Source organism: Perognathus longimembris, chromosome 14, assembly GCF_023159225.1.
Source record: "Perognathus longimembris pacificus isolate PPM17 chromosome 14, ASM2315922v1, whole genome shotgun sequence".
In the NCBI taxonomy this organism is placed as follows: Eukaryota; Metazoa; Chordata; class Mammalia; order Rodentia; family Heteromyidae; genus Perognathus; species Perognathus longimembris.
Window position 1 is genome coordinate 23,003,035 of NC_063174.1, and position 26,596 is coordinate 23,029,630.

The following is a 26,596-nucleotide window of genomic DNA, read 5'->3' on the forward strand; positions in this document are numbered from 1 at the left end:
CTTGTTGCTTTTTCTGTGTATGTGGTGCTGAGGAATCAAACCCAGGGCTTCATGCATGCTAGGCAAGCACTCTACCACTAAGCCACATTCCTGGCTCAATCAATTATCTTTTGTTAATTATTTCTTACCTTTTGAAAAAATTTAGCACAAGATATACTTTCTTTCCTTTAATTCCAAACTACTCTAGTGATTTCTGTGGCTAAGTCTGACTTTCTCCCTTTCCCATTTTCAGTCTTGGGCTTTTAAAATCTGATTGTTAAAGAAGAATATTAAAAATTAACTTCTCATCTATATTTGTTCTCTTACATCTTCTACTTAAATTTCAGTTGCCACCTCTTCATGTAACTGTGATTTCTTTCTTAGCTTCCAAAATTCACTTTTTGTCCTTTTTTTCAGCCTAGATGTAACAAATTTTAAAAATAAGAGTCAACTCCATGATCTGAATTGTAAGAAATTTTATCATGCTCTTATTCTAACAGTTCTTCATATTCAAAACCTAATTTAGTCAGCTCAAAGTCTACAGACCTTGAGCCTGAATTCTTTTTTATTGTTATTTCTTTAATCATCAAATGATTATACAAGGAGGTTACAGTTTAACAGGTTCATTTCTGTGTCTGGTGTATCTTGAGCCAGAGTCACTCCTTCCATCATTCAAACCTGTCCCTCATCCACCTCCTCCCTCCAGTCATAGCAAGTTTCTCACTTTCCTTTTTGCCTATGTACACTGAGTATTATGCATTTGTCCCCTGTTCCCTTTTCCTTGCATCTACCTTCCTTACACTAGTTCCCTCCATTCAAACCTTAGGTTCATTTTGTTAAAATGTCTCTTAATTGCTCAAAGTATTTACTACATACAGTTTTACTTCTACATATACCACACAATCACTTGATCACATATATATGATTACGCCTCTGTGTATTTTTACATGGGAGGTTGTATTTTGTGTCTAAGATCCACATATGAGAGAAAGCATGTGCTCTTAGTCTTTCTGGGTCATTCAGTATGATTTTCCGCCATATTTATCCATTTCCTTGCAGATTACATAATTTCATTCTTCCTAATATCTGAATAAAATTCCATTGTGTATATATACATATATGGATTTATGTGTCTGCATATATATATGCATGTGTGATATGTATATGCATATATGTGTATGTATATACTTGTGTGTACATCTATAAACAGAAACATTGTAGACATAGCTACATTACATTTGTTTTTATTCATCCATTGCAGGACATCTGAGCTATTTCTATAACTTAACTTAGCTATTTGAACAGTGCTACAATGAGCACGAACAGTCAGGTGTCTAATGTATCCTGTCCTTAATCTTTTAGCAAAAGGAGACATATCACTGGGTATAATCTATTTAAATTTTAAGCAATCACCATACTGATTTTCATAGTGGTTGTGCCAATTTACATTCTCATCAACAACATATTGGAGTGCCTTCTTTCCAGAATCCTTACCAGCATTTGTTATTGCTTGTATTGTTGTTGATGGCCATTCTGACTGGAATGAGGTGGAATTGCAAGGTTTTGATTTGCATTTAGGGATGTTGACAATTTCTTTGCTTATTTGTTAGCCATATGTACTTCTCAGGAGTGTCTCCTTGGCCTTGCTTGAATCCACTTGCCTCACTTGAATCCACTTTCTATAATCACCTAAGAAATCACTCAGTCAAAAATCATGCTACAGAGTTTAAGGGTGTGTAAAAGCCTAACTCACTGGTATTTTATACAAGATGCCCAGGGTTGGACATCTCCAACTTCAACTTCTGCTATCATCAACACCACCCTCACACCATACCATACCGTCATATGAACGTTCTTGCTTTGACCTAAATTCACTGCTCATTTATTCCAATCCTGCTATAAACCTAGCATTATTTTAGAAACTAGGGCTGTAAATCTAAGTAAGTTATGGTCTTTCTTAAGAGGGAAATAAGTATGTAAATAAATGGCTAGAATGTGATTAGTAATATAAGAATACAAACTTGTTTCTCTTTCCTTAAGGCACTTAACCTAATAATATAAAGTATGATATACTAATTGAATCTTGAGAGATGAGTTGGAATTTGTTATTTTATGATGAAAGCATATTCCAGCTCAAGTACAAATACATACAGAATATGAGAGTATGAAATTGAACTGCATATTTGAAAAGTTGTAAATATTTTAGACTGACTGGATCATAATATTGAAGGTACGAGAATAAAAGGAAACATTGGATGGGAACATGGGCCTAAATACTAAGATACTGTCCCTGTATTAAAGGGTGAGAACTTTTTCCTGGATTAGTATGATTAACTTTTACATATGTATAGTGCCAGAGATCAAATCCAGGGCCTTGCACATGTTAGGTGAGCACCCTACCACTGAGCCATATCCTCAGCCACAGATGAACTTTTTTCTTGGGGAGGTGGGGTAAGGAGGGTATGGCCCACAGCCTGACTTTTGACCTAGATCCTCCTACCTACACAATTTACCACACCTCAGCTTACTAGTTGTGATGGAGCTTACTTACTTTTGCTCAGGCTTAAAATCCTTCCAGTTTCTGTCTCCTGCGTAGCTTGGACTACAGTCATGAGCCACTGTATTTAAAAAGAAGTTTCTCCATTATAACAATTTATTCAGATAAGAATCATTTATAAATATTAAAGTTTGGGGAATAAGATAATAATTTACATGGTTTCTAAATATCTCTCTACATGATACTGATTAGTTATAATAGAGCAAACAAAAACTGCAAACAAACAAACAAAAAAACACACCTCAACCAGTTGATTGAAGTTACCACCAGTAATAGGTCACAATAGTCCCTTGTTCCCTTTCATTATTTCATTTAATCATAAAGGAAAATAATTTTGGGGAATAGTCATATTCATAGTGAAGTAAGAAGTTCAATTTTAAGACAAAGCAGATATAATTTAATGAAGCTTAGGATAAGTGGCAAGCCTTCCACCACAATATCGGGCTCATAACAAAAGTTCAATAAATGTTTAAACGGAATTTATTTTGTTTGAGTTGTAAAGGTAGAAGTTTAAGGCTATCAAAAATAAAGTCATTATTTAAGCCATTGTCTATATTTGTTTCACAGTAATGTGACTATAAATATTTGAACTTTATTTGCTAATATTTGTTGTCTATTTTTGTAGACTTTAAAACATAAAGTCAAAACAAATTGAATGCATGTTTTCAAACTTTCTTTTTATACTCTTTATAGGTTATATGTAAAGTCAGATGTGCCACTGAACTTGACAAACACAAGTAAGTTTCCTGAGTATCTAAATTTCTGGCTAAAAGATCTAAAGCACTAATTGGTTCATATTGATGCTTATTGTCTAAAGATCTAAGTATCAGCAGCAGACTGATCAAGATGTGAAGGTGAAGGAAGAGTGGTTGAGAGTGGTTTAGCTCTCTCTCTCCCTCCCTCCCTCCCTCACTCACTCACTCTTTCCTTTCCTCTCTCCATCTCCCCTTCCTTTCCCTCTACCTCCTCCTCTCTCCCCCCTTCCTCCCTCCCTCCCCACCTCTATTTCTCTGCTGCTGCCTTTCTTCAGATATCCATTGTAACTTCACAGGGTCCACATAGGCTAGTTAGATTTTGCTGTTTGGTGAGAATGTACAGTATCATTCCATAAACTAATGTTTCAATGCTGGTCAATCCCAACAGTGTCAATACTAAACTGTGGAATCAAGAAACAAGAGTTTCAAACCTAAATGCCTAATTCAGTTCATTTAGCCTCTCTATGCTTTGTTTCCCTAAACTATTCTAGTCCCCTGGATATGTACTTTCAAAGTCCTTTTTGGATTTCAAACTATGTAACTTTTTTATTATTTAATCTAAGAGAGCATTAAAATCTAAGCTTTTTTCCAGGCATTGATAGTGCATGTCTATAAAGTGCTCCTATAGTGCACTCAGAATACTAAACCAGGAGGATCTTAATTTATTGGATTGGGATCTATATTTGATTGGGGGAAAATGTGGCCTTTTACAACTAAACTATTGGGGCTGGGGATATGGCCTAGTGGCAAGAGAGCTTGCCTCGTATACATGAGGCCGTGGGTTCGATTCCCCAGCACCACATATACAGAAAATGGCCAGAAGTGGTGCTGTGGCTCAAGTGGCAGAGTGCTAGCCTTGAGCAAAAAGGAAGCCAGGGACAGTGCTCAGGCCCTGAGTCCAAGGCCCAGGACTGGCCAAAAACAAAAACAAACAAACAAATAAAACTAAACTATTGTACTTGCATGTATATTGAACAAAGTTTTTTGCCAACTATATATTAGCTTCAGGTTATCTTGTGGAACTATCTACAAGGCCAGAAGATTTATGATTCCCATCAAAATAGATGTTAGGACACAAAATAAGTTTCTGTGTCATATGTACTTAATATGGGATACAAATGTATTTAAACTGAGTTTACTTTCACACTGAGCTGTTAACTATAATTTGATACAGATGGCTACTTCTATTCCTTACTTAAATTTTTACTAGGTCTAATTTCCCTTAAATGGAAGACGTTAAGTATTTCACTTAAATGTGCACTACTATAGAAGATAAGCTGTTGAAGCAGGCTTGAAACTATGTAATCTGCTCCCATGCCCTCCTTTATTCAAGTTTAAAAACAACTTTTGCTATAGATAACAAAGTTCATAAGATTGAATGTTGTTTAAAACACATTTTCTTAACTTTAAAACTTATTAATATTAGGTGATTTAAATTTAGGTGCAGCATATTCATTTTAAAAGCCTGGTGATAACTATCAAAATAAGAAGGTCATCTGGGCTCTGGTGGGCCACCTCTGTAAGCCTAGCTAATGAGGAGGCTGAACTCTGAGCACTGAGGTTCCAAGCCCTGGTTAAAAAAAGTCCCTGAGATTCTTATCGCCAATTAACAACAACAACAAAAAAAAAAAAGTGAAAGTGGACCTGTGGCTCTAGTGGTAAAGCACCAACTTTGAGTGAAAAAGCTCAGGGCAGCCCCCAGTCCCTTAGTTCAAGCCCCAGTACAAACATGCCCACATACATGTGTGCATGCACACACACACACACACACGCACACACACGCACACACACACACTTCAGAAGATCGATGAAAATATGTTTATGCTTAACAGGTATAAAAATGAAGCCAGCAGCTGGTGGCTCATGCCTGTAATCCTATCTATTCAAGAAGCTGAGATCTGAGGATGGTGGTTCAAAGCCAGCCCAGGAAGGAAAGGCCTTGGGACTTTTATCTCTAATAAACTACTCAGAAAAAGTCAGAAGTGGCAGTGCACCCATGCCCTAAATTCAAGCCCCATGACTGACAAAAAAAGAAAATTTCTGAATGTCCAAAAGAGTATTAAAAGTAGTCCAAAACTATCCTCCTAGTAGAAGCAACTGAATTTGAGTCCACATGAGATTATTTATGAATTAATACTATAATATCTATTCCATTTAAAAGTGGTTTAGATACTAAGGTCATAACATCACAAATAGGCCAAGTAACTGAAGAATTCTTTAATTTATATTTAGTAAAATTATAAAGATTCCCAGTTTTATAAACATCTAATATACTCTTTCTCTTTCAGAATTCTACTGCATTTGGGCTTTATACTGGCAAGCCTTCTTTATTTGGTGGTGAACTTGACTTGTGCAATGCTAGTTCATGGAGATGTCCCAGAAAATCAATTGAAATGGACTGTGTTTGTTCGAGCACTTATTAATGATAGCTTGTTTATTCTCTGTGCCATCTCCTTAGTTAGTTATATATGCAAAATTACAAAAATGTCATCAGCAAATGTCTACCTCGAATCAAAGGTAAGTATATTCCTTAAACTTGTACATGAAAATCTAATTTCAAATTCTTATCCAATGAACCACATTTTAACAGAAAGTTTCTGTTACTTTTTAAAAAATGTATCTTGAACAAGTCATGTTTCAGGGCATGGAAAAATACAGTTAAAGGGTAATCAAAACTTGGCCCTTGGGCTGGGGATATGGCCTAGTGGCAAGAGTGCTTGCCTCGTATACATGAGGCCCTGGGTTCAATTCCCCAGCACCACATATACAGAAAATGGCCAGAAGTGGCGCTATGGCTCAAGTGGCAGAGTGCTAGCCTTGAGCAAGAAGAAGCCAGGGACAGTGCTCAGGCCCTGAGTCCAAGCCCCAGGACTGGCCAAAAAAAAAAAAAAAAAAAAAAAACTTGGCCCTTAAATGAAGTTGAACAGAAACATGATTACATCAAAAATAGTCTAATATATAAAGCTGCAGTGATAACTTAAGAGTTTGTCCCATAAGGAAACAGTACTGCCATTATCTAAATTTCCTATATTAAGTCAACATGTACTTGGATTAGCAATGTGAAGATGTCATATAAACTGGTGTCTATTTCTGTGAAGGTTTAAAAAATGTTACTTTACCCTATCCTGTGAAGTCCATATCATATTTGAAACAGCTAGACATGTCTTGCTTCCTCCTTTTCTTGTTTGGAAAAAAAAGCCAAATGTTAACAAAGAACCATAGAAATTTGTACTGTTACTGATTGACAGTGTGGCTGAATAGTGAATTTGTCACACAGTGTGTATGTGGTATTGAAGTAAAGATGTAGATATGTGGATACTGGGGTGTAAGTGTATGCCTAAACACATTTTTACAATCAGTTATCCAGGACAGCTTTTAAAATTTGGTATTAGGACTGGGGATATGGCCTAGTGGCAAGAGTGCTTGCCTCATATACATGAAGCCCTGGGTTCAATTCCCCAGTACCACATATACAGAAAACGGCCAGAAGTGGCGCTGTACCTCAAGTGGCAGAGTGCTAGCCTTGAGCAAAAAGAAGCCAGGGACAGTGCTCAGGCCCTGAGTCCAAGGCCCAGGACTGGCAAAAAAAAAAAAAAAAAAAGAGAGAGAGAGAGAGAGAGCAATAAAATTTGCTATTATTGCCCCTTTGCTGTAGACAAGCAAAATAGTAGCTGAAACAGAACAGTTCTGTGAAATATTTTTAGACATCTCTATTGTTGTTATTCTTAATATAGTCCTAGTAGAGTATGGGACTAAAAATATATGGTAATGTCTTGTCCTTTAAATTTAGGCAGTGAAATACAATATATTATACATTTGTATATATCTGACTTTGAAGCCTATTAAGCATACATGTGTGTGTGTGTGTGTGTGTGTGTGTGTGTAAGTCAGACTTTGAAGCCTATTAAGCATACTTGGTAAATTATTTTATTCAATTTCTGAAGACTCAAATGTTTCATTGATTCTGGCTTCATCTGACTGTTAAAAATAATACTGACACTGCTTGGCCTTTAGTCTTTTGTTGTTGTTGTTATCTTTTCTTTTTTTGTACTGGGGATCGAACGCAGGACATTGCACTTGGTAGGCAAGAGCTTTGCCACTGAGCTACATCCCAGCCCTTACTTAGCCTTTTATTGGCAGCAATAACATGTTTACTTAGTGTGATAACCCCACCATAGAACTCATACTCTTCTTTGTGTAGTGATAAAACACAAGTAGATGTAGTGTCTAAATGTAAAGTATCCCTTCTATATGCAACTAGTAACTTTCTAGGCTTGATTTTATTTGCTTTCTAATAGGTAGTATGCTTAATATAGTTTCTAGTCTGAGAAAAGATTATCTGATTAATCCTCCATAACGCTTTCAAACATTTTCCCCTTTACTACCATATGAAAGGTTTTGTTTTGAGTTGGTTTTGATATTGGTTTTCAAGATTCAACCCCATAGCCTAACACATACTAGGCAACATCTCTACTATTGAAACCCTTCCCAGCCTTACATATTTGTTTTTTATCTTTTTTTTCTGGTCAAGGGGCTTGAACTCAGTGCCTGGGCCTTGTCCCTGAGCTTTATTGCTCAAGGCTAGTGCTCTACCACTTTGAGCCACAGTGCTACTATCACATTATTTTTAAAATCTCATATTTAAAAGTTATTTGGATTCCTAATTATTTAGGAATACTACAGAGACATGCTCAGATAACTGTTGAAGTAGATATTAGATTATTTGTGATATTTTATACTTAGGAAGTTAGGTTATAAACTCCTATACTGTATTGAAAGAACTTCCAGATTCTCATTATGTAATCTCTAGTGTCATTTTTGAGGTGGTGTGGGGGGTTGGGGGTTTTGTTGGTAATTTTCTTTTCTGCTTCTACAGAACACTCAACAAATAGTGATTGAGCTTCTACCTCTTCCATTTTAAGACTGTCTTTATCACTATCACCAAGAACATTTCCTTAAAACTCAGACTTTGGTGTTTCGTTTTTCTTTTCTTCCTTTATTCTTTCTTTTACATATTTTGTAAAGAGACCCCTTATGCCCTGTCTCAACCAAGTTTTATCTACTGAATGACATCTGTTATCTTTTCTTGTCTTTACATCCTGAGGCTATTTGATCATCCAGGACTGCCTTTCCCTATTCCCGGGTTCCCAGCCTACATGATCATCTCATACCCAACTTTCAAGACCTAACTCTAATATTTTCCCCTTCACAAACCTAATTTGGTTCCTTCTCCCAGTCTCCAAAATAAACTTAGAGAAAAACTTTCTACATGTACCTTTCTTAACATTTTGTTTCCCTTGGGGAACTTCTCACTTTATTCCAGGTAGCATTTGTGCGCATAAATCTAATTTTCCTGACTGAAGACTGAGCTCTTAGAAGGAGAGCCACTTATTACTCATATCTTCCTTGGTGCCTCACATTTGAGATTTAGTAAATTTCATTTTAATGATGAATTACACATTCATATTCCTATCCAAATCTGTACCTCAGCCTTTTGGAAATTTCTGACAGCCTAAGTTCCTCATTTTCTTCCTACCTGCAACTTGTATCTCTATTTTTTTTTTTAATTTTGTCATGATTATCATGCTGCCATTGATTCAGATTCAGATTTGGAGTGGTCTGATGTTTCTTCATTCCTTTGTTTCCAAAATTAACTCTGAAACTTTCAGCCTTTTCATAAACTTAATTTTTTCTTTTTGTGTGTGTGTGGGGGGGGGGACTTCTTTTTTTTAAGTTTTTATTATAAAACTGATGTACAGAGAGGTTACAGTTTCATACGTTAGACATTGGATACATTTCTTGTACTGTTTGTTACCTTGTCCCTCATACCCCCCTCCTCCCTCCCCCTTTCCCCCCTAAACTTAATTTTTTCTACTTGAGCAACATGATAGGATAAAAAGAGCATAATTATCTGTATCTATTATTTACTATGTATTTGTTTAGCACATTATCTCCCATTCTGATTGTTTTACATGTTATCTCAAAATACTTAATTCTATTAGGTGTCTGTGACATTGTTCTATAATAAAACATATACATTTGGTCTCTGACTCTAGCTCCTGGCACACAACCATTAGAAACCTTGGAATTCTCAAGAATGACTGGTGGGTCTTTTTTGTGCTAGTAAGATACAAGTGACTGAGAGCCCCTACATAGCTTCTTGGTGGGGCTGGTTACCAGAAAGACCTAGGCATGATTAAGGGTTGAGACTTTCAAATCTACCCCAACAACCTCTGGGAAGGGGACAGGGTTTGATGGTTGAGTTGACTGCCAGTGGCCAATGGTGTGATCAGTCATACCTACATTGAAAAGCCCGATAAAAACCAAAAAGGATTTGGACACTAAATTCATGCCTATAATCCTAGCTTCTCACAGACTGAGACATGCAGGATTATGGTCCAAAATCAGCCACACAGAAAATTCCTCAAAATTTTCCAATTAGCCACTCCCCACTCCCCCCCCCCAAAAAAAAACCCACCAGACTACAGGTATAGCTCAAATGGTAGACTGCCAACTATGAGCCAGCAAGATCGCATACAAGGCCCTGAATTCAAGCCCTGGTACTTAGGGGAAGGGGAGGGAGGGAATCAGTTTCAAGTTTCCACTTGTTGAGTATGTGGTATTGCTTGGAAAGTGGCAGACAAAGGTCCTGGGAGCCCCAAAACACCATGCCCTAAAGCCTATCTCTTCCTTCTACCCAGAGACTGAGTAGTAGAAATTTCTTACCTTTTTCCATCTTGTCAGAGCTTAGCCTCTCCCCCATTGCAGCTTGTGTAGGAAACCTACTGACCCTGCCAAAACTGGAGAGGCCAAGGAAATTTTTCCCTTCTTGTCTGAGAGTTTCACTCTGCTGAAATAATCTGGTAATAGACCAACAGGAGAAAATTTACTAATACATATACAAGTCTATTAAATGTACACTGCACCCATATAAAATATGAAACTCAAAGAAAAGCCAGCTGTTTGAGGCTTAATAATTAGCTTCTACATCGGGGCTGGGGATATGGCCTAGTGGCAAGAGTGCTTGCCTCGTATACATGAGGCCCTAGGTTCGATTCCCCAGCACCACATATACAAAAAATGGCCAGAAGTGGCGCTGTGGCTCAAGTGGCAGAGTGCTAGCCTTGAGCAAGAAGAAGCCAGGGACAGTGCTCAGGCCCTGAGTCCAAGCCCCAGGACTGGCAAAAAATAATAATAATAATAATTAGCTTCTACAGTATGAGGGACAAGGTAACAAACAGTACAAGAAATGTATCCAATGCCTAACGTATGAAACTGTAACCTCTCTGTACATCAGTTTTATAATAAAAACTTAATAAAAAGAGATGTACACACTGCCCTACTATGTAACTGTACCCTTTTTGCACAACACCTTGTCAAAAAATTTGTGTTCAATTAATAAATAAATTAAATTTAAAAAAAAATAATTAGCTTCTACAAAAGAGTGAAAGTAGAAGTTGCTGAGCACTGATGGCTTACTCCTATAATCCTTGCTACTCAGGAGGCTGAGATCTGGTTATTGAGATTCAAAGCCAGCCCAGGCAGACAGATCTGAAAGACTCTGATCTCCACTAACCTACAGAAAGTAGTTAAAATGCTAGCCTTAAGCAAGAGCTCAGGCCCTGAGTTCAGACCCAGTACTGCCACACAAAAAAGTTTTAATTTGGACTTAGTTAATTGATACATAGGTGTATCAACCTAGAGATTCACTCTTCACACTTCTGTATTTGTAAACTTTTTCAGTGACATAGAACAAATCTGGATTTTTTTATATTTTGCATATTTTCTACTTATACAAAAATGTTGGCTGTGTGCTAATAGCTCACACCTGTAATCCTAGCTACTCTGGAGGCTGAGATCTAAGGATTGCAGTTTGAAACCCGCTTAGACAGGAAAGTCCATGAGACTCTTATCTCCAGTAAACTACAAATAAGCCAGGAGTGGAGCTGTGGCTCAAGTAGTAGACCATTAACCTTGAGTATAAATCTTACGGACAGCACCCAGAACCTGAGTTCAAGCCCCAGCACCGGCACCAAAAAAAGTATTTTAAATGTCTTCCTTTTTTTCCTGTTTTGGAGCTTGAACTCAGACTCTTGAGCTCTTGCTTGGTTTGTCCACTCAAGATTGGTGCTCTACCACTTGAGCCACACCTTCACATCTGTCTTTTTGCTGGTTAATTGGAGATGGGTCTAGTTTCAAATTGTAATGCTCAGAAGGTCCTACATCGATCAAGATACATTGTACTCATAAACACATGTTGAATTGTAACCTTTTGTGCAACTACATAAAAAATGTTGTAATGTTAATTTTGTTTAAAATGAGAGACCACACAAGTCATGTATATTTATTTAATCTTCGTAAATCATTTCCAAAAACTATCCATATTACTATCATTTTGTTTTTTCCGTTCCACAAACATAGTAGACTGATTGACCAGACTTAACGTTTCTTGAACTTAGAAAGTTAAAAAATGTTAAGTTTGAAGTAAAATCAAACATATTTTTCCCATATTTGTCTTCTAAACTGAGATGAATAACACACTTTTTGGTGAAAGAGGAAATCATTTAAGTTCAAGGTCTTGTTGTCTAGGCTTAAATTGGAGTTCTGCCATTTGCTAGCTCTATAACTTTAACCTCTCTATTCATTTTAAACTACTGTACCTGTCTCCAAAGTAGTGTTGAAAGAATAAAATGGAAAACTGCAGTATACTGCCTGGCAGTAAAAAATACTGTGTTTTCTTCATCATCATGGTTTATAGAATATACTTTTAGAAAACTTGAAAAAAATTGTTATTTATTTGATAATTTTTGTTTTGTTTTTCCCAGTTATTTATTTATGTATTTCTTTTTCTAATTTATTGTGAAAGTGATGAACAGAGAGGTTAAAGTTACATAAGTAACATAATGAGTACATTTCTTTTTAAACACTATTACCCTCCTCCTTCATTTTCTCCACAATTATTTATTGATTGATCAACTAGTTCCATGAGACTTGCTGGATTTATTTTTGTAGGCAGTTAAGCATCTTAATCTTACAATAGAAAACATTCTCATTGTTAAAACTTGACAATATGAAAATAAATGATTTTAAGATTTTGTGACCATTGGTACTTAATTGTATTTGAAGTTGAGTAAAAATAATTTTCTACTCTGCTTTCTATCTTCTAGTAAAGAATTTCCTCATCTTATAAAAATTCTTAAAACCAAATAACATTTCATCCCATGCCAAAATCTTGTCTTATTGGTAGGCCTTTTGCCAGCCTTTTCATTGTTCTTTTCTTCACAGTTTTCTTTTGCCTTTTAAGGAAAATAAGAGTGAAGTAGAGGTTGTAGTAATTATATCTAGAACTACTTCATTCTCAGTTACAAAGCACTTAAATATCTTTCATGTTCTCTTTTTTGTCACCTAGTTTTTAATTTATATTATAGGCAACTAGACCAATATTATGACTTTTCCTTTTCTTTTTGTTCAGAAAAATAAGCAAATAAAAATATACTTTTATTTGACAGTAAAGAAAAATAAAATTTTGTGACAACTTATAAATAAATTTCTTTTATAATAAGTTGAGTGTTGGATCTAGCAAATAACATAACCAAAATTATATAACCATTAAGAAATACAAAGCAATATACTTTGTTTAGGGTTAGTTCTTTTTTTGCAAAATTTCACTTAAAAAAAAAAAACTATGATTGTTACAATCAGGCAGATAACCACTTAGTTATGCCTAAATTCTGTTCCATCGTATGTTTGTTGCTGGTTGTTGTGTTACACATCTGTAATCCCAGCACTTGGGCGGCTGAGGCAGAAGCACAATTCCAGGCCAGCCTGGACTACATAGTGAGACTCTTGTCTCCAAAAGAAAAAGAGAGAGAGAAAAAAAAGAAAAGCTTTCAGAGAATTCAATGTAATCATCTTATACATTTCTTCAGATATTTTCTTTTTGTTTCCTAAACAGTGTAGAAGTACTCCTTGAAAGGACAGTGATATCCACAATAAAAACTTGCTTTTAAGAGTGCCCAGGATCATCTAACTGTAAAGCAGGTCCGGGTTGGGAAGTAACCATGAGGTGGCAATTAATAACAGTACTAATCTTTATTAAAAGTTAACAACTTTTGGTATTTTTGTTTTAGGTTTCTGTGGTTTAGGGACCTCCGCCATTTCTTCATAGTCTGCACTCATCCTCTGGATTCTGACCCTCAGGTCAATCTTTCTTAAAATGTTCCACAGAGCCACAGAGTTTGCAACCACCACTATCAGCATAGACTCCTTTGGGATTATCTGGACAGGTGCCCCATATCTCCACAAACAAAACATTTTGCAAATGGAAACTCGCCCAGAGCTGGGTCAACTTTAGCTCTGCACTTGGTTATTTCATGTTCCGTGGACCCACACCGATAGCATATTCCAGTGCCCATATCTTGCTTTTCAAGGGCAGCTCAGCAATCTGCAACTCCATGGCCAGGTTTCCTGCAATGGAAGCATACCATTGCATTTTTCTTTGGTGCTTGTCTTTTTAATCGTCTTCCTTCCGGCCAATTGTCTTTCTTTAAAGCAACTGCAATTTCTTCTCTTACTTCCTGGCTGTTTGTTGCTATTATCTCTTCATTGTGAACCATCTGGGAGTTCTGTCTTAGGTATTCCATGAACCCATTCACATGTTCATTTAAATACTCCTTTTTCTTTTTGTTCTTTTTATGCTTGGCCTGGTGTGCAGCATTCTTAAGGGACAACCTACTGGCTTCAAGGATCCTTTCTTCATGTCCTCCCATGATGTTGCAGACAAGGGCCTCTTATTATGGGTGGTACTAACTCTTGCCCACCTGGTCATGATGTCATCAGGGCTTAATGATCGCGCTTGCAGCCTCTGGAGCAGCCCAGTGGACCGAGCAGAGCAGCCCCGCCTTCCCTCCGGAGGGAGGCGGGCTGTCCTGACTTTCCCTTTTCAAAGAGGACTCTTACTTGCTTTTAAAATACTAGTTATTAAAGCCAGGTGCTGGTGGCTCCTGGCTACTCAGGAGGCTGAGATCTGATGATCAAGATACAAAGCCAGCCCAGGCAGGAAACTCGATAAGACTCATTTCCAATAAACTACCTCCTCCCCATAAAAGAAAAACAAAACAGAAATGGAGCTGTATCTCAATGATAGAGTGTTAGCTATGAGCAAAAGAAGCTTAGAGCTAACAGCCAGGCCCTGAGTTCAAGTCCCAGGACCAGCACAAATTTGAATAGTTTATGTTGTTGCTTTTATTTTTCTAACTTACATATTAAGGTTGTTACTTCATTCCATATCACTGTACTTATATAAATACTCAATTCGTTTTTTATAAGTTAATGTAGTTACTTACAGCAATATATTTTCTCAAGAATCATGGCAACTTTCCATAATCTTATGATGTTTTAGCAACGTCCTTTATTTAACAAAAAACAAAATTCATGTCTGGATTTCAGCCATGTGTCCAATACCACATGTTTATACAACAGTATGAATTAAATATTATTTATATCAGCTCACTTTGGAAGAAAGTCTGAAACTCAGACATCTGTAAGTTATCAGTCCTATCCTCTGCTTGATTGCCCGTGAACGAGAATCTGGCCCACTGAATAATGTAGAATTTCTGTACTCTGGATTCTTGTCAGAGAGAATAAACTCCCAACTGATAAATTCACAAGCTTGTCATAAATAGGATGTGAAGGGTGTGCAGTCTGTTCACTTTGCCTTCTAATTTGTATTTTATGCTTTGTTCAATCCAAATGACTTAGTTTATGCTAAGATGACATCACACTTTAGAGTTGTCTTTTCCATCTTACACTTTGATAACATACTTTAGCCCATATTTGCAAGAAATTTATTAGAAGAAAGGGTTATTTTTAAACCATCATTGTGAAATATTATGAAGCTATGAATTACATAATGTCCCAGAAAACATTTTTTTTTTAGATTCAATACAAAGAAAACCAGCATTTATTAAACGCTTCTTTTCTTTGGCTACTGTGTTATTCAGAGGCAAATATGAATAACATGAAACATAAATATATTTATATAAATATAAATAACATGCAGCTAGGTGCCAGTGGCTCATGCCTGTAATCCCAATTATTCAAGAGGCTGAGATCTGAAGATCATGGTTCAAAGCCAGCCCAGGCATGAAAGTCTGTGAGGCTTTTATCTTCAGTTAACTACCAGAAAACCAGAAGAGGCACTGTGACTCAAAGTGGTAACGCACTAGCCTTAAGCTACAGGCTCTGGGACAGCACCCAGACACTGAGTTCAAGCCCCACAATTGACAAAAACATAAAACGAAACTCACTTTTGTTCTTGTTCTACTTCAAGTTTCATCCCAATTTCTTACATACACACACACACACACACAATTTATTTTTTATTTTATGTATAACTCTATAACTGCTTCAAACATCTTTTGCAATGAGAGTAATATAAATAAAAAATTGGGGTTGTATGTATTTTTATTTATATTCACATTTCTTCCTATGTATATATTAATTTTTGAAACTAATTCAAAAAGACTTCAATGAGGGGGCTGGGGATATAGCCTAGTGGCAAGAGTGCCTGCCTCGGATACACGAGGCCCTAGGTTCGATTCCCCAGCACCACATATACAGAAAATGGCCAGAAGCGGCGCTGTGGCTCAGGTGGCAGAGTGCTAGCCTTGAGCGGGAAGAAGCCAGGGACAGTGCTCAGGCCCTGAGTCCAAGGCCCAGGACTGGCAAAAAAAAAAAAAAAAAAAAAAAGACTTCAATGAGAAACTGTATCAAATGGATTAAAAGATGGAAACCTGAGATTGGAGAGATAAGGATATAAATCCTAGTCTTAAGCAACAAATATCATCTGTAAACTTTACTTTCCTGATCCTAGAAATGGAGATGAGAATAGCTTGGGTCTCTTGGGTTACTATCAGGGTAAGAGTAATATATCTCCTAAGGTTGTTGGAAGGATTAAAGGAAATGCATATAAAGTACCTCATATAATGCCTCCCGTGATTATAAATGTTAGCTAAAAGTCTCTGAAGGAAAAATGATCCTTAAGAAAGGATAAAAATCACTTTTTGAGTAGTTTGATTTTACATGACTCTATATGCCATTCCTCTGATTTTGGTAAGAGTTGAAGTCTCTGATGGTATTACATTTCACGTAATATTTGACTAGTTTTTCTTGGTAAACTTTGGTGAAAATGTTGAATTTATGAAATTGCTTTCTTTTCTTATTTGACCTTGAATCTTTGTCTCACCCCTAAGAATGGAAGCTTTAGGAGTGCAGGGAAAATTCTAAAAATATGGAATGTTTCACAAATTTTCATATCCTTGTATAGAGGAGATGATCTTCTTTGTCTGGGTCCAGGTTTAGTATGGGCTGCCAAAGCAAGCACTGAAATAGCCTTTTAAATTGTGGGTATGTTTCTTCTGGAAACTGCTCTATCTTTTCTATAATCTCAGTTTTCTTATGTTTATATTGGCATGATAAAGACAATTCTGTCTGTTAACTTTTTTCCATTGTTATCATTTTAAGTATATCTCCTTAACTTAGACAAACATCAAGTTCATTTTTTAATTCTTCGTGAACAACACCCTCTTTTATAGGGTAGCTCAGTTTGCACTTACTGGCATGATGATTTCTTAGTGTTAGTCTTTTTATCCCATTAAAGTTTTTTATTGCTGTTGTTTTGTTTTGTTTGTTTTTTCCAGTCCTGGGGCTTGAACTCTGGGTCTGAGCATTGTGCCTGAGTTTCTTTTGCTCAAGGCTAGCACTCTAACACTTGAGCCATAGCACCATTTCCAGTTTTCTTTTCTGAGATTAATTGGAGATAAGAGTCTCACAGACTTTCCTTGCCAAGGCTAACTTCGGACCGAGATCCCAGATCTCACTCTCCTGAGTAGCTAGGATTACAGGCATAAGCCACAGATGCCAGGCTTCCCATTCAGTTATTTAGGGCTTAACTCATTGGCAGAAGACCCTAGATTTAATGCCTAGCACTGAAAAATATGTATTGCTGGTTACTTTTATATGATATCAGTAGTGCATTTAAATCTGTTTTCTTTTTTACCAGAATCATAGCTGTTAACATTAAGATGCATGCTCACAGAGCTATTTTAATATTTCATTAAAAAGAATATAAGAATGTGGAAGTATTCAGGAGGCTGAGGTAGTACATGCCTATAATACCAGCTACTAAGGAGGCAAAGATGGTTGAATCTTAGTTTGAGGCCAATTTGGGCAAAGTTACTAGACCCTATCCAGAAAAGCGAAAAGTCAAAGGTACATGACAATACCCAAAAAAGAAAATAATGTCATGTTTAAAGGACAAAACAACTTACAAGCACAAAATGTGTCAAGCCAGTGATAAATGCGTATTATCTATGGTGGCACATTGGGATTCCTTATATTATATACAACCTAAAGACTGACTAAGAATAAAAGGTAAGCCTTTAAGCTTATTTTTCTGGCCAGGACCTGAACATTTCATATCTGGGTAAGGGTATAGGAAGAATCACTGTCTGGTATTCAAGAGCTCCTTGTCTCCCAGCATGCCCTGCCATTTACAAATAATGCATTTTGTGTCCCCTTCCAGAATTCCTAACAGTTTTAATCATAGTCATCCCACCTCTCCATATCTACCAGGTCCACATCTGCCAATTCAATTAAGTGTAGATTGATCATAGTTAGGGGAAAATTGCATCTTACTGAACTTTCTCTTATCATTCTCTAAACAATATAATAACTATTTACATTGTGTTATGTATTATAAATAATCGAGACATGATTTGAAGTATACAGAAGGATTGTGTCGGTTGTTTATTTGTTTTGCTTTTGTTGCCAGTCCTGGGGCTTGGACTCAGGGCCTGAGCACTGTCCCTGGCTTCTCTTTGCTCAAAGCTAGCACTCTACCACTGAGCCACAGCGCCACTTCTGGCTTTTATCTATATATGTGGTGCTGGGGAATCGAACCCAGGGCTTCATGTATACGAGGTGAGCACTCTACCACTAGGCCAGATTCCAGCCCCAAGGATTGTGTCGGTTGTATTTAACTAGTAGACCATTTTATGTAAGGGACTTGAGCATATAGATTTGATATCCATGAAGGTCCTGGAGCCAATCTCTTGTGGATATGGGAAAAACACACAAATCTGAAAATATATGAACAGTCTAATTTCTTGTTTACTCAGTCCCTGATCTTTTCTATTTAATGTATTGAGATGGAAGACAACATCTGCATCTTTCAGAGACACAACAACATTTACCCATACTCTTTCTTTTTTTTTCCCTCTTCTTCTTTATTGTCAAAGTGAAGTACAGAGGGGTTACAGTTACATATGTAAGACAAGTATATTTCTTATCTAACTTGTTACCTCCTCCCTCATTTTTCCCCGTCTCCCCCCTCACCATTCCCCTCTCCCCCCATGAGTTGTACATTTGGTTTACACCAAGTATAACTATTGCAGTGGTTTGTCTTTTTATCCTTTGTCTCTTGATTTTGGTATTCCCTTTCCCTTCCCTAGTTCCAATACACATATATACAGTATCTGGAGTACTAAGATCAATTACAGTAATAGCAGGGGTAAAACCACAGGAAGGTACTACAAGAGAAAAAAAAGGTACAGTTTCACATGGCATGTTGAAAATAACTACAACAGTGATATACCACTTATTTCTGTAACTTGGAGTTTATTTCGCTTAGCATCATCTTATGTGTTCATACAGGCATAGCTATTGAGCTATTGTGATCTTCTGCTATGACTATCCTAGCAATCCATACTCTATTTCTAATTGTGAAAACAGACCAGCAGCTGGGAATATGGCCTAGTGGTAAAGTGCTTGCTTAGCATACATGAAGCCCTGGGTTTGATCCTTAGCACCACCTATATAGAAAAAGGCAGTAGTGGTGCTGTCTCTCAAGAGGTAAAGCGCTGTAGCCTTGAGCAAAAAGAAGCTAGGGACCATGCTCAGGCCCTTAGTTCAAGCCCTAGGACAGAGAGAGAGAGAGAGAGAGAGAGAGGGAGAGGGAGAGGGAGAGGGAGAGGGAGAGGGAGAGGGAGGAAGAAGGAGGAGGAGGAGAAAGGGACGGAGGGAAGGAGAGAGAGGAGAGAGAGGGAGGGAGAGAGAGGAGAGAGAGAGAGATGCTATAAGAACTAAATCAGTCCTCTTTGGTAACGGGTCATAGACTAAAGAAAGATGAAAACAATGTTAATGTCTCTTTCTATCACTTTGAAATTGAACTTAACTATAATTTTGGGATGATGGGTAAGTATAACCTGTATCATCCCCTGTAAATAGCCATGATTGTCACTTTCCCAATACTTGATATAATTTCTCTCTTGAGATAACTAGGGTTTACTTTAATCATCAAAGCTGTGGATTGTCTTTCATTTTCTGCCTTAATTATTCCAGTTGTTACACTCCAAGTTTTGTTTCCTCTTCTTTTGCTATGCTTACTCACAGTCTTGTTCTATTTGAATAACCTCTGTGTACATTTGACTATGTCTTTTATCTACTACTGAGCTGAAGTCATTTTTTTCCCTTGTATTTCTGGACTCTACTGTTCTAGGCAACATTTTCAGTATTGATTTCTTTTTCTGTGGCCAGAAGGTCCACCTTGGACAAGCTCTGTACTCTATAATGTAGGAACATAGGAACCACAGCTCTAATTTCATTGTCTCTTAGCAGCAAGGGACTTGTTTTTAAATTACCCATCCCTAGCATTAAAACATGTTTTTAATTTACTGAGAATATTTTTCTTTCTTATTTAGAATGCTTATTTGGACATTGTAATTTCAAAATGGAAATCATATTCATGGGACTTCAAAAAATATGATCAGAGCTCTGCTTCTGATGATGACTGACATTTCTTCTACTGAGTCAACCTTCCACAAACATGATAAATTCTAGACAACAAATAAAATTCCAGTAACCGCTGCAAGTAGAAAGTAAACAGGAAATCTTGGGAAGAAGATAAGCAGGTAGAAGAAAGCCCATATTCCAATTATAATTTCTGTCCAATTTTTGTCCAGTACTGAACTTAACATGTGCAAGACAAGTCACCAGACAGCACAATTAACAGTAAAGGAATTTGACTGAAATTACAGCTGCTATCTATGTATGGTGGGTAGTTTGAGATATGAGTCAAGACAAGTTTATTGGTTGCTAAAATAAATAAAAGTCAATACTTGTTAAAGGAATGTAACAGAATACACAGTCTTTGAAATCTATCATTTACAGTAATAGAGATGGTGAGTTTGATCAAAGTACATTATATATGTATGGAAATATCACAATGAAACCTCAATACAATAAATATATCCTCATGAAAATGAGAAAAAATATGGTCACTTACAATCTTAAGGACCCAACCCAACTTTACTATATGTATGAAGACTCATGATATATATAATTTATATACTCAAGAGCTAAAAAGCCAAACTCAAAAAAAAATCAGTGGAGATAAAATCATACCCCAAATGACCTAGATTTTGTATATATCAAACAAATGTCTTATAAACATGCACTTGGATAAAGCATGGGAAATCTCAAGAAAAATAGAAACTATTTAAAATGGAGATTCTATCATTTAAAACTATAATAATTACATAAGTCACTTCAGCAGATTAAAGAGGAAAGAAAGGTCAGTGAACTTACAAATAAATCAGTAGAAACTATCCAATCTGAGGGATGGGAGAGAGATAACAATAAAAATGAACAATGCTTCAAGATCTAATTACATATAATTAGAATAATCAATGAAAAGAGGAAGAAAATGAAAAATATTTTAATAAATAATTACCTAAATTTGCAGTTTTGAGCAGCTAAGCAAACCTAATCATGATCAATGGAAAATCTTTACTTAAGTTCATCATGTCATGATCAGTATAAAGAAAACTTCAGTTAAGATCATCATAGTCATATTGCTTCAAATGGAAAATAAAGAGAATTTCTGTTTCAATTCAACATGTTGATTTATGAGTACAATGCATCTTGACCAGTATCACCCCTTTCATAATTCTCTCCCAGGTCTCCTAGCCCCACCTATCCCCTCAGTTTTTCTGATTCCATATTTACATATGTACATTGAGTATACAAATACATTCACCCACCCTTCCTATCTCCCTCATCTACTTCTCTTCTCTTGATTTCATCCCTGATGAGCTCTCTTTATTAATCTTAATTTTATCTTTACTTTCCTTCACTGGGGTGTATAAAGTTTCTGTCATCTTGGATGTCCTGCATTCCCTCCATCATTTCTTCGCTATTTTTTATTTGTTTAAGGATGTGCCCCTTGTATTTCATTGCCAGTTTTCATAATTGTTTTAACAGTTCTTTGGTTTTCTGTTGCTGCTGCTTCGTTCTCGCTAGAGTCCTCCCTTGAGTTGTTGGTTTGTGAGAGTAGAAAGTTGTCTTGACTGTTAATGAATTTTGTCATCTTTTCCTGTGATTTCCACATCTGGCCACAGGGTTTGTGGAGGCTGTTAAGATTAGGTATTAGGGGGCTGGGGATATGGCCTAGTGGCAAGAGAGCTTGCCTCATATACATGAGGCCCTGGGTTTGATTCCCCAGCACCACATATACAGAAAACGGCCAGAAGTGGCGCTGTGGCTCAAGTGGCAGAGTGCTAGCCTTGAGCAAAAGGAAGCCAGGGACAGTGCTCAGGCCCTGAGTCCAAGGTCCAGGACTGGCCAAAAAAAAAAAAAAAAAAAGATTAGGTATTAGGTTCAGTGGTAATGGACTGTGGGTTTTTTTTTGGAGAGGAGGGGGTGTGGTCACTGTGCAGCTGGTGTCCCCAAGAGGGGCCAGAACAGGTGTTTTGGGGTCCAGCTAAGTTATGTCTCCAGTGCTGTGTCTGAAGGTGTCATATGCAGGGACACACTGAAGGATTTTGTGCCCACCATGTTGATGTGAGCTGTCCGTAGCATCCCACACAAGGATGTTCAGGTGGGCCTCTGGGGCCAGCTGGGTGTAGACCCTGGGCCCTGTGGGTGAGGGTGTCCAGTGCAAAAAAGGACAGACAAGCTTTTGGGGGGCAGCTAGGTGCAGAACGCAGGACTATGGTCAGGGGTGCCTTGGCAGGCCTTGGGGGCTGTCTAGTCACAACCCTCCACACTGTGGGCAGGAGCTTCTCTTGGGGGAGCACATGGCCTTTGGGGTCTGGCTGGATGCAGACCCTTGTCCCACCTTAGCTCTATAGGTGTCTGGTGGCTCCCCGCTCAAAAATACAATGATGGGCTTTGGGGCCTCAGTGGGCGCAGACTCCCAGCACTGTGGGTGGTGGACACCAAGAATTCACAAGCAGGGGCTGGGAATGTGGCCTAGTGGTAAAGTGCTCGTCTTGTATACATGAAGCCCTGGGTTCGATTCCTCAGCACCACATATATAGAAAAAAGCCGGAAGTGGTGCTGTGGCTCAAGAGGTAGAGTGCTAGCCTTGAGCAAAAAGAAGCCAGCGACAGTGCTCAGGCCCTGAGTCCATGCCCCAGGACTGGCAACAAAAACAAAACAAATAAACAAACAAGAATTCACAAGCAGGCTAGCTGGGTGCAGACCCCAGCACAGTACCAGCAGGGTCCCACAGGGGGGATGTACGTGTGGGCTTTTAGAGGCTCACTAGCATTTGAGGTCCTGCCGAGGTCTTCTCTTGGGTTAGAGGATGGAAACTGCTCCTGGAGTTACAAGCCCTGCTGCATCTGTTCTGGCTCCTGATGCTAAGAGATCACCCCACCACACTGAGTTATGACCCCCCACTCCCTTCCCCTTACTGTGTGAAAGATTCACAGAGACTGCTCCAGGGGTTTGAGGTCCTGCTGAGACTGTTTCTGGGGTTAGAGTCCCTGTTTGTATATCTGGCCATTAGGGGATCTGCAGAGTCCATTCTGTACTTTGGTAGTTACCTCTGGAGTTGCTTTGTCTCTGAAAATCACTGTTCTTGGTTTGCCCTACTATGGCTGCCTTCTCCAGTTCTGAGACTGAGCTTCTGGCTCCCAGGTACTGTTGTTGCTGTCTGCTATTGAGGTTGAGTTTCTGGAGAGTAGTAAGGGAAAAAAAAAAAAAAAAAAGGAGCTCTAGGAATGTGGCTTAGGGGTAGAATGCTTGCCTAGTATACATGAAGCCCTGGATTCGATTCCTCAGTCCATATAAGCAGAAAAAGCCAGAAGTGGCACTGTGGCTCAAGTGGTAGTGCTATAGCTTTAGGCAAAAAGAAGCCAGGGACAGTGCTCAGGCCCACATGACTGGCAAAAGAAAAAAAAAGGAGGATGAAAAAGGAAAGGAAAAGAGAGAAAAATCAGGATGGGGTCTATGGCTACAGCATAGCCATGCTGGACACCTGCTTGGTTTTCTCTGTGTTTGTTTCTCCTCTTGTAGATGCTTGAATTTGAATCTTCTTGGTTGGTGCCAGACTCTGATTATTTCTAGTTTGTTTGGTGTGGTGTCTTGAAGTGGAGTTCTATGCTAGCGGCCCTGTTCCTCTGTTTGATCAGAGTGAGTTCAGCTTAATCCTTGTCATTACTCCACCATCTTGATACCACAGGATTGTGATTTTTTTTAGGACAGCATGGCCTATATATAGCCAGATAGCCTCAAAAGAAAGGGGAAAAGGAGAAGGAGGGGAGGATGGAGGGGCAAAATTCAAATTTTATCATTAGCAATAAATATTACCAGATGCTTTCTTGTAAGTGATAGGCATATTTTGTTCACTTTTGAAAAATAAAATGTACTCACTTGCCACATCTTAATAACCATTGTTTGTCTGCCATAGTTGTCTTTCAAAAGTGAAGTATTTTTTGAAAAAGGAGGCTATTTCTACTCCCAGTTCAGTTGTATGAGTGGTATTCATCAAGACAACAACTGCATTTCAGTATGAAGAAGCTTTAGGGGCACATCTCATCTCATCATACAGAATTTTAAATTAACAAGTATTTTAGAGTCAATATTAAATATTCTCACTGTTTCATCATGAGTGTTCTGAAATTGGACTTTTTTGTGACAGTACTGGGGTTTGAAATCAGGACTTCAAGCTTTCTTGGCTTGCTTGATAGTCTGGTGCTTACCATTTGAGCCACACCTCCACCCTTGTTTTTTGCTGGTTAATTGGAGATGGAGTCTAGCAGATTGTTCTGCTCAGGCTGGCTTCAACCCTTGACTCTCTGGATTTTGGACTCCTGAGTAGCTAGGATTACAAGTGAGAGGTACAGACACTCAGTTTGACTTTTATATTTTTAATAAGGAGCACATGGTAGTGAACAATATAATCACTAAAGTAACTTACATTTGTAACTCATAAAATGTTTCAATGGCTCTTTAATTTGTAATATGAAAAGTTATGAAAACATCACTTAATGTTTTAAGTATTCATCACACCTACATTTAAATTTTCAATTCCTTTTGCTTTAAGCTCTGAATGATTGGTCTCAAAATGATGCTGCAGCTTAACTTGGACCCTAATACTATTCACAAATGTTCTGCTGCAGAAGACATAAAGGTAAATTCTTAACATTTATAAAATCTACTGAAAGGTAGTTTTCATTATAGTTTTATTTCTTATTAAGCTTTACACAGTGCCTTTGAGGTAGATTCCTCACTGTATTGAATCAGAGAGCTCTTGACTTGTTCATCATTCTTAGCATCTTAGAAGTGAACAGGAGCTATGGGTTGAGAAAGGTCTTTTAATAGGGCTAAAATATACATAACATGAAATTTACCATCTTAACAATTTTTAATGTCTGTTTCAGTAGCATTAAGTGTTTTCATGTTGCACAATCATCATCACTCCATTTCCAGAGCATTTCCTCATCTCCTGTTGAAACATTGTGCCCATTAAGTAATGATTCCCCATTCCTAAGACAATATACATTCTTAAATAAGAAAAATATGTAGTTTTTCCTGTGAGAGTAAAATACTAAATTCTAAATTGAGTTTTACATCATTTTTAAGTTTTTGAAGAAAATTCTAAATACTACAAGAAAAATTAACATAGTATACATATTTCTTGGTTTCCATATAGGCGTAGGATAAACTTGAACATTTCAAAATAAAAATTTTGAATGATAAAGTGTTTCAGTGGGTATAGTAGGTATAACTGAAGAAAACTGGTACAAACTCACAGAAAACAAACTACATTAACCAGACATGTACATACTTATGCCCTAATTCTACTACATAAGATATTCAGGAGCATACAAATGTACACATACATACAGAGTGAAAACATTATCATGCATCTTGTTGTGTCTGGAAAATTCTATTATACACTCAAGAAAGGATGAAGCCAAGATTAAAAACTCAAAGCCCTAGTACGTCTTGTATAGTTTTGTTTGTTTGTTTTGACCTTACTAGGAGTTGCACTCTGGGCCTTGAGCTTACTAGGCAGACAGACATTCTACCAGTTGAGCCACACCCCCAGTCTCTAGTCCCAGTTTTGATCTTTATGGTCCTTGGACCTGGCTTTAAGAATGCCTTCCATTGAGCACCAACAACAACAAAACAAAGAGGGACAACAGAAACATATAGTAAAATTTTAGATCTAAAATCAAACATATCATTAATTATATAAATGCTAAATAAAAAGTAAAATACCTCTATATCCTGGCTTCCAGAATATCTTAAATATGAAACCCTATTTAGATAGATAAAAATACTAAGATGGAAACATATATTATGCATTCATTTGGCACAGAAGGCTATCAAATAAAATGAACTTCCAGACAAAGAGTATTACTACATATAAAAATGTACATTTTATTTACCAAATATAAAAAGGTACATTTTATCAAGAAGAAATAATGTTTAATGTGGGCATAAAGCCAAAATAATAAGTAGAGTAAAACATGTGATTGGAGATTTTCAGTATGACTGGAGATTTTCATACCCCATTTTCAGCAATAGGTAAAATAGGCACAGAAAATCTGAACATTTGCCCTTGAGCTAACTGATGCACAATAACTGGAGAATATACATTCCTTTCAGTATAGCATAGAATTGGCCATCAGAATAAATCATACAAACAAAAAATAAAAAAAATAAAATCATACAATTGACTTTAAAGCAAATCTCAACATATTCAAAAGGGTTGGAATCAGAAAAAACTCTTTGGCCCCAATGTAATTAGATACTGATAGTAATATGTTTACATAGAATAGATAGATAGATAGATAGTTGCATAGATTATTTAACCCATAGATAGATAATATGTTTACATAAAGTAGATAGATAGATGCAAAGATTATTTTAAGTCACCCATAGATGAAAGAAAAAAAATAGAAGTGAGATTTTAAAATGTTTTCACACTGGACACTAATTGAACACATGT

General features: G+C 37.2%; 1 protein-coding gene and 1 pseudogene across 1 annotated transcript in view; one reads left to right on the top strand and one right to left on the bottom strand.

Annotated features, from left to right (window-relative positions):
- Gpr137c (G protein-coupled receptor 137C) overlaps window positions 1-26,596 on the top strand; it is a 53,710-nt gene that overhangs the window by 17,146 nt on the left and 9,968 nt on the right. Inside the window, exons 2-3 of the mRNA XM_048362112.1 lie at window positions 3,230-3,273; window positions 5,580-5,808. Coding sequence (XP_048218069.1) covers window positions 3,230-3,273; window positions 5,580-5,808 — 273 coding nt within the window. The remainder of the gene's footprint in view (window positions 1-3,229; window positions 3,274-5,579; window positions 5,809-26,596) is intronic.
- LOC125363109 lies at window positions 13,387-14,124 on the bottom strand (annotated as a pseudogene).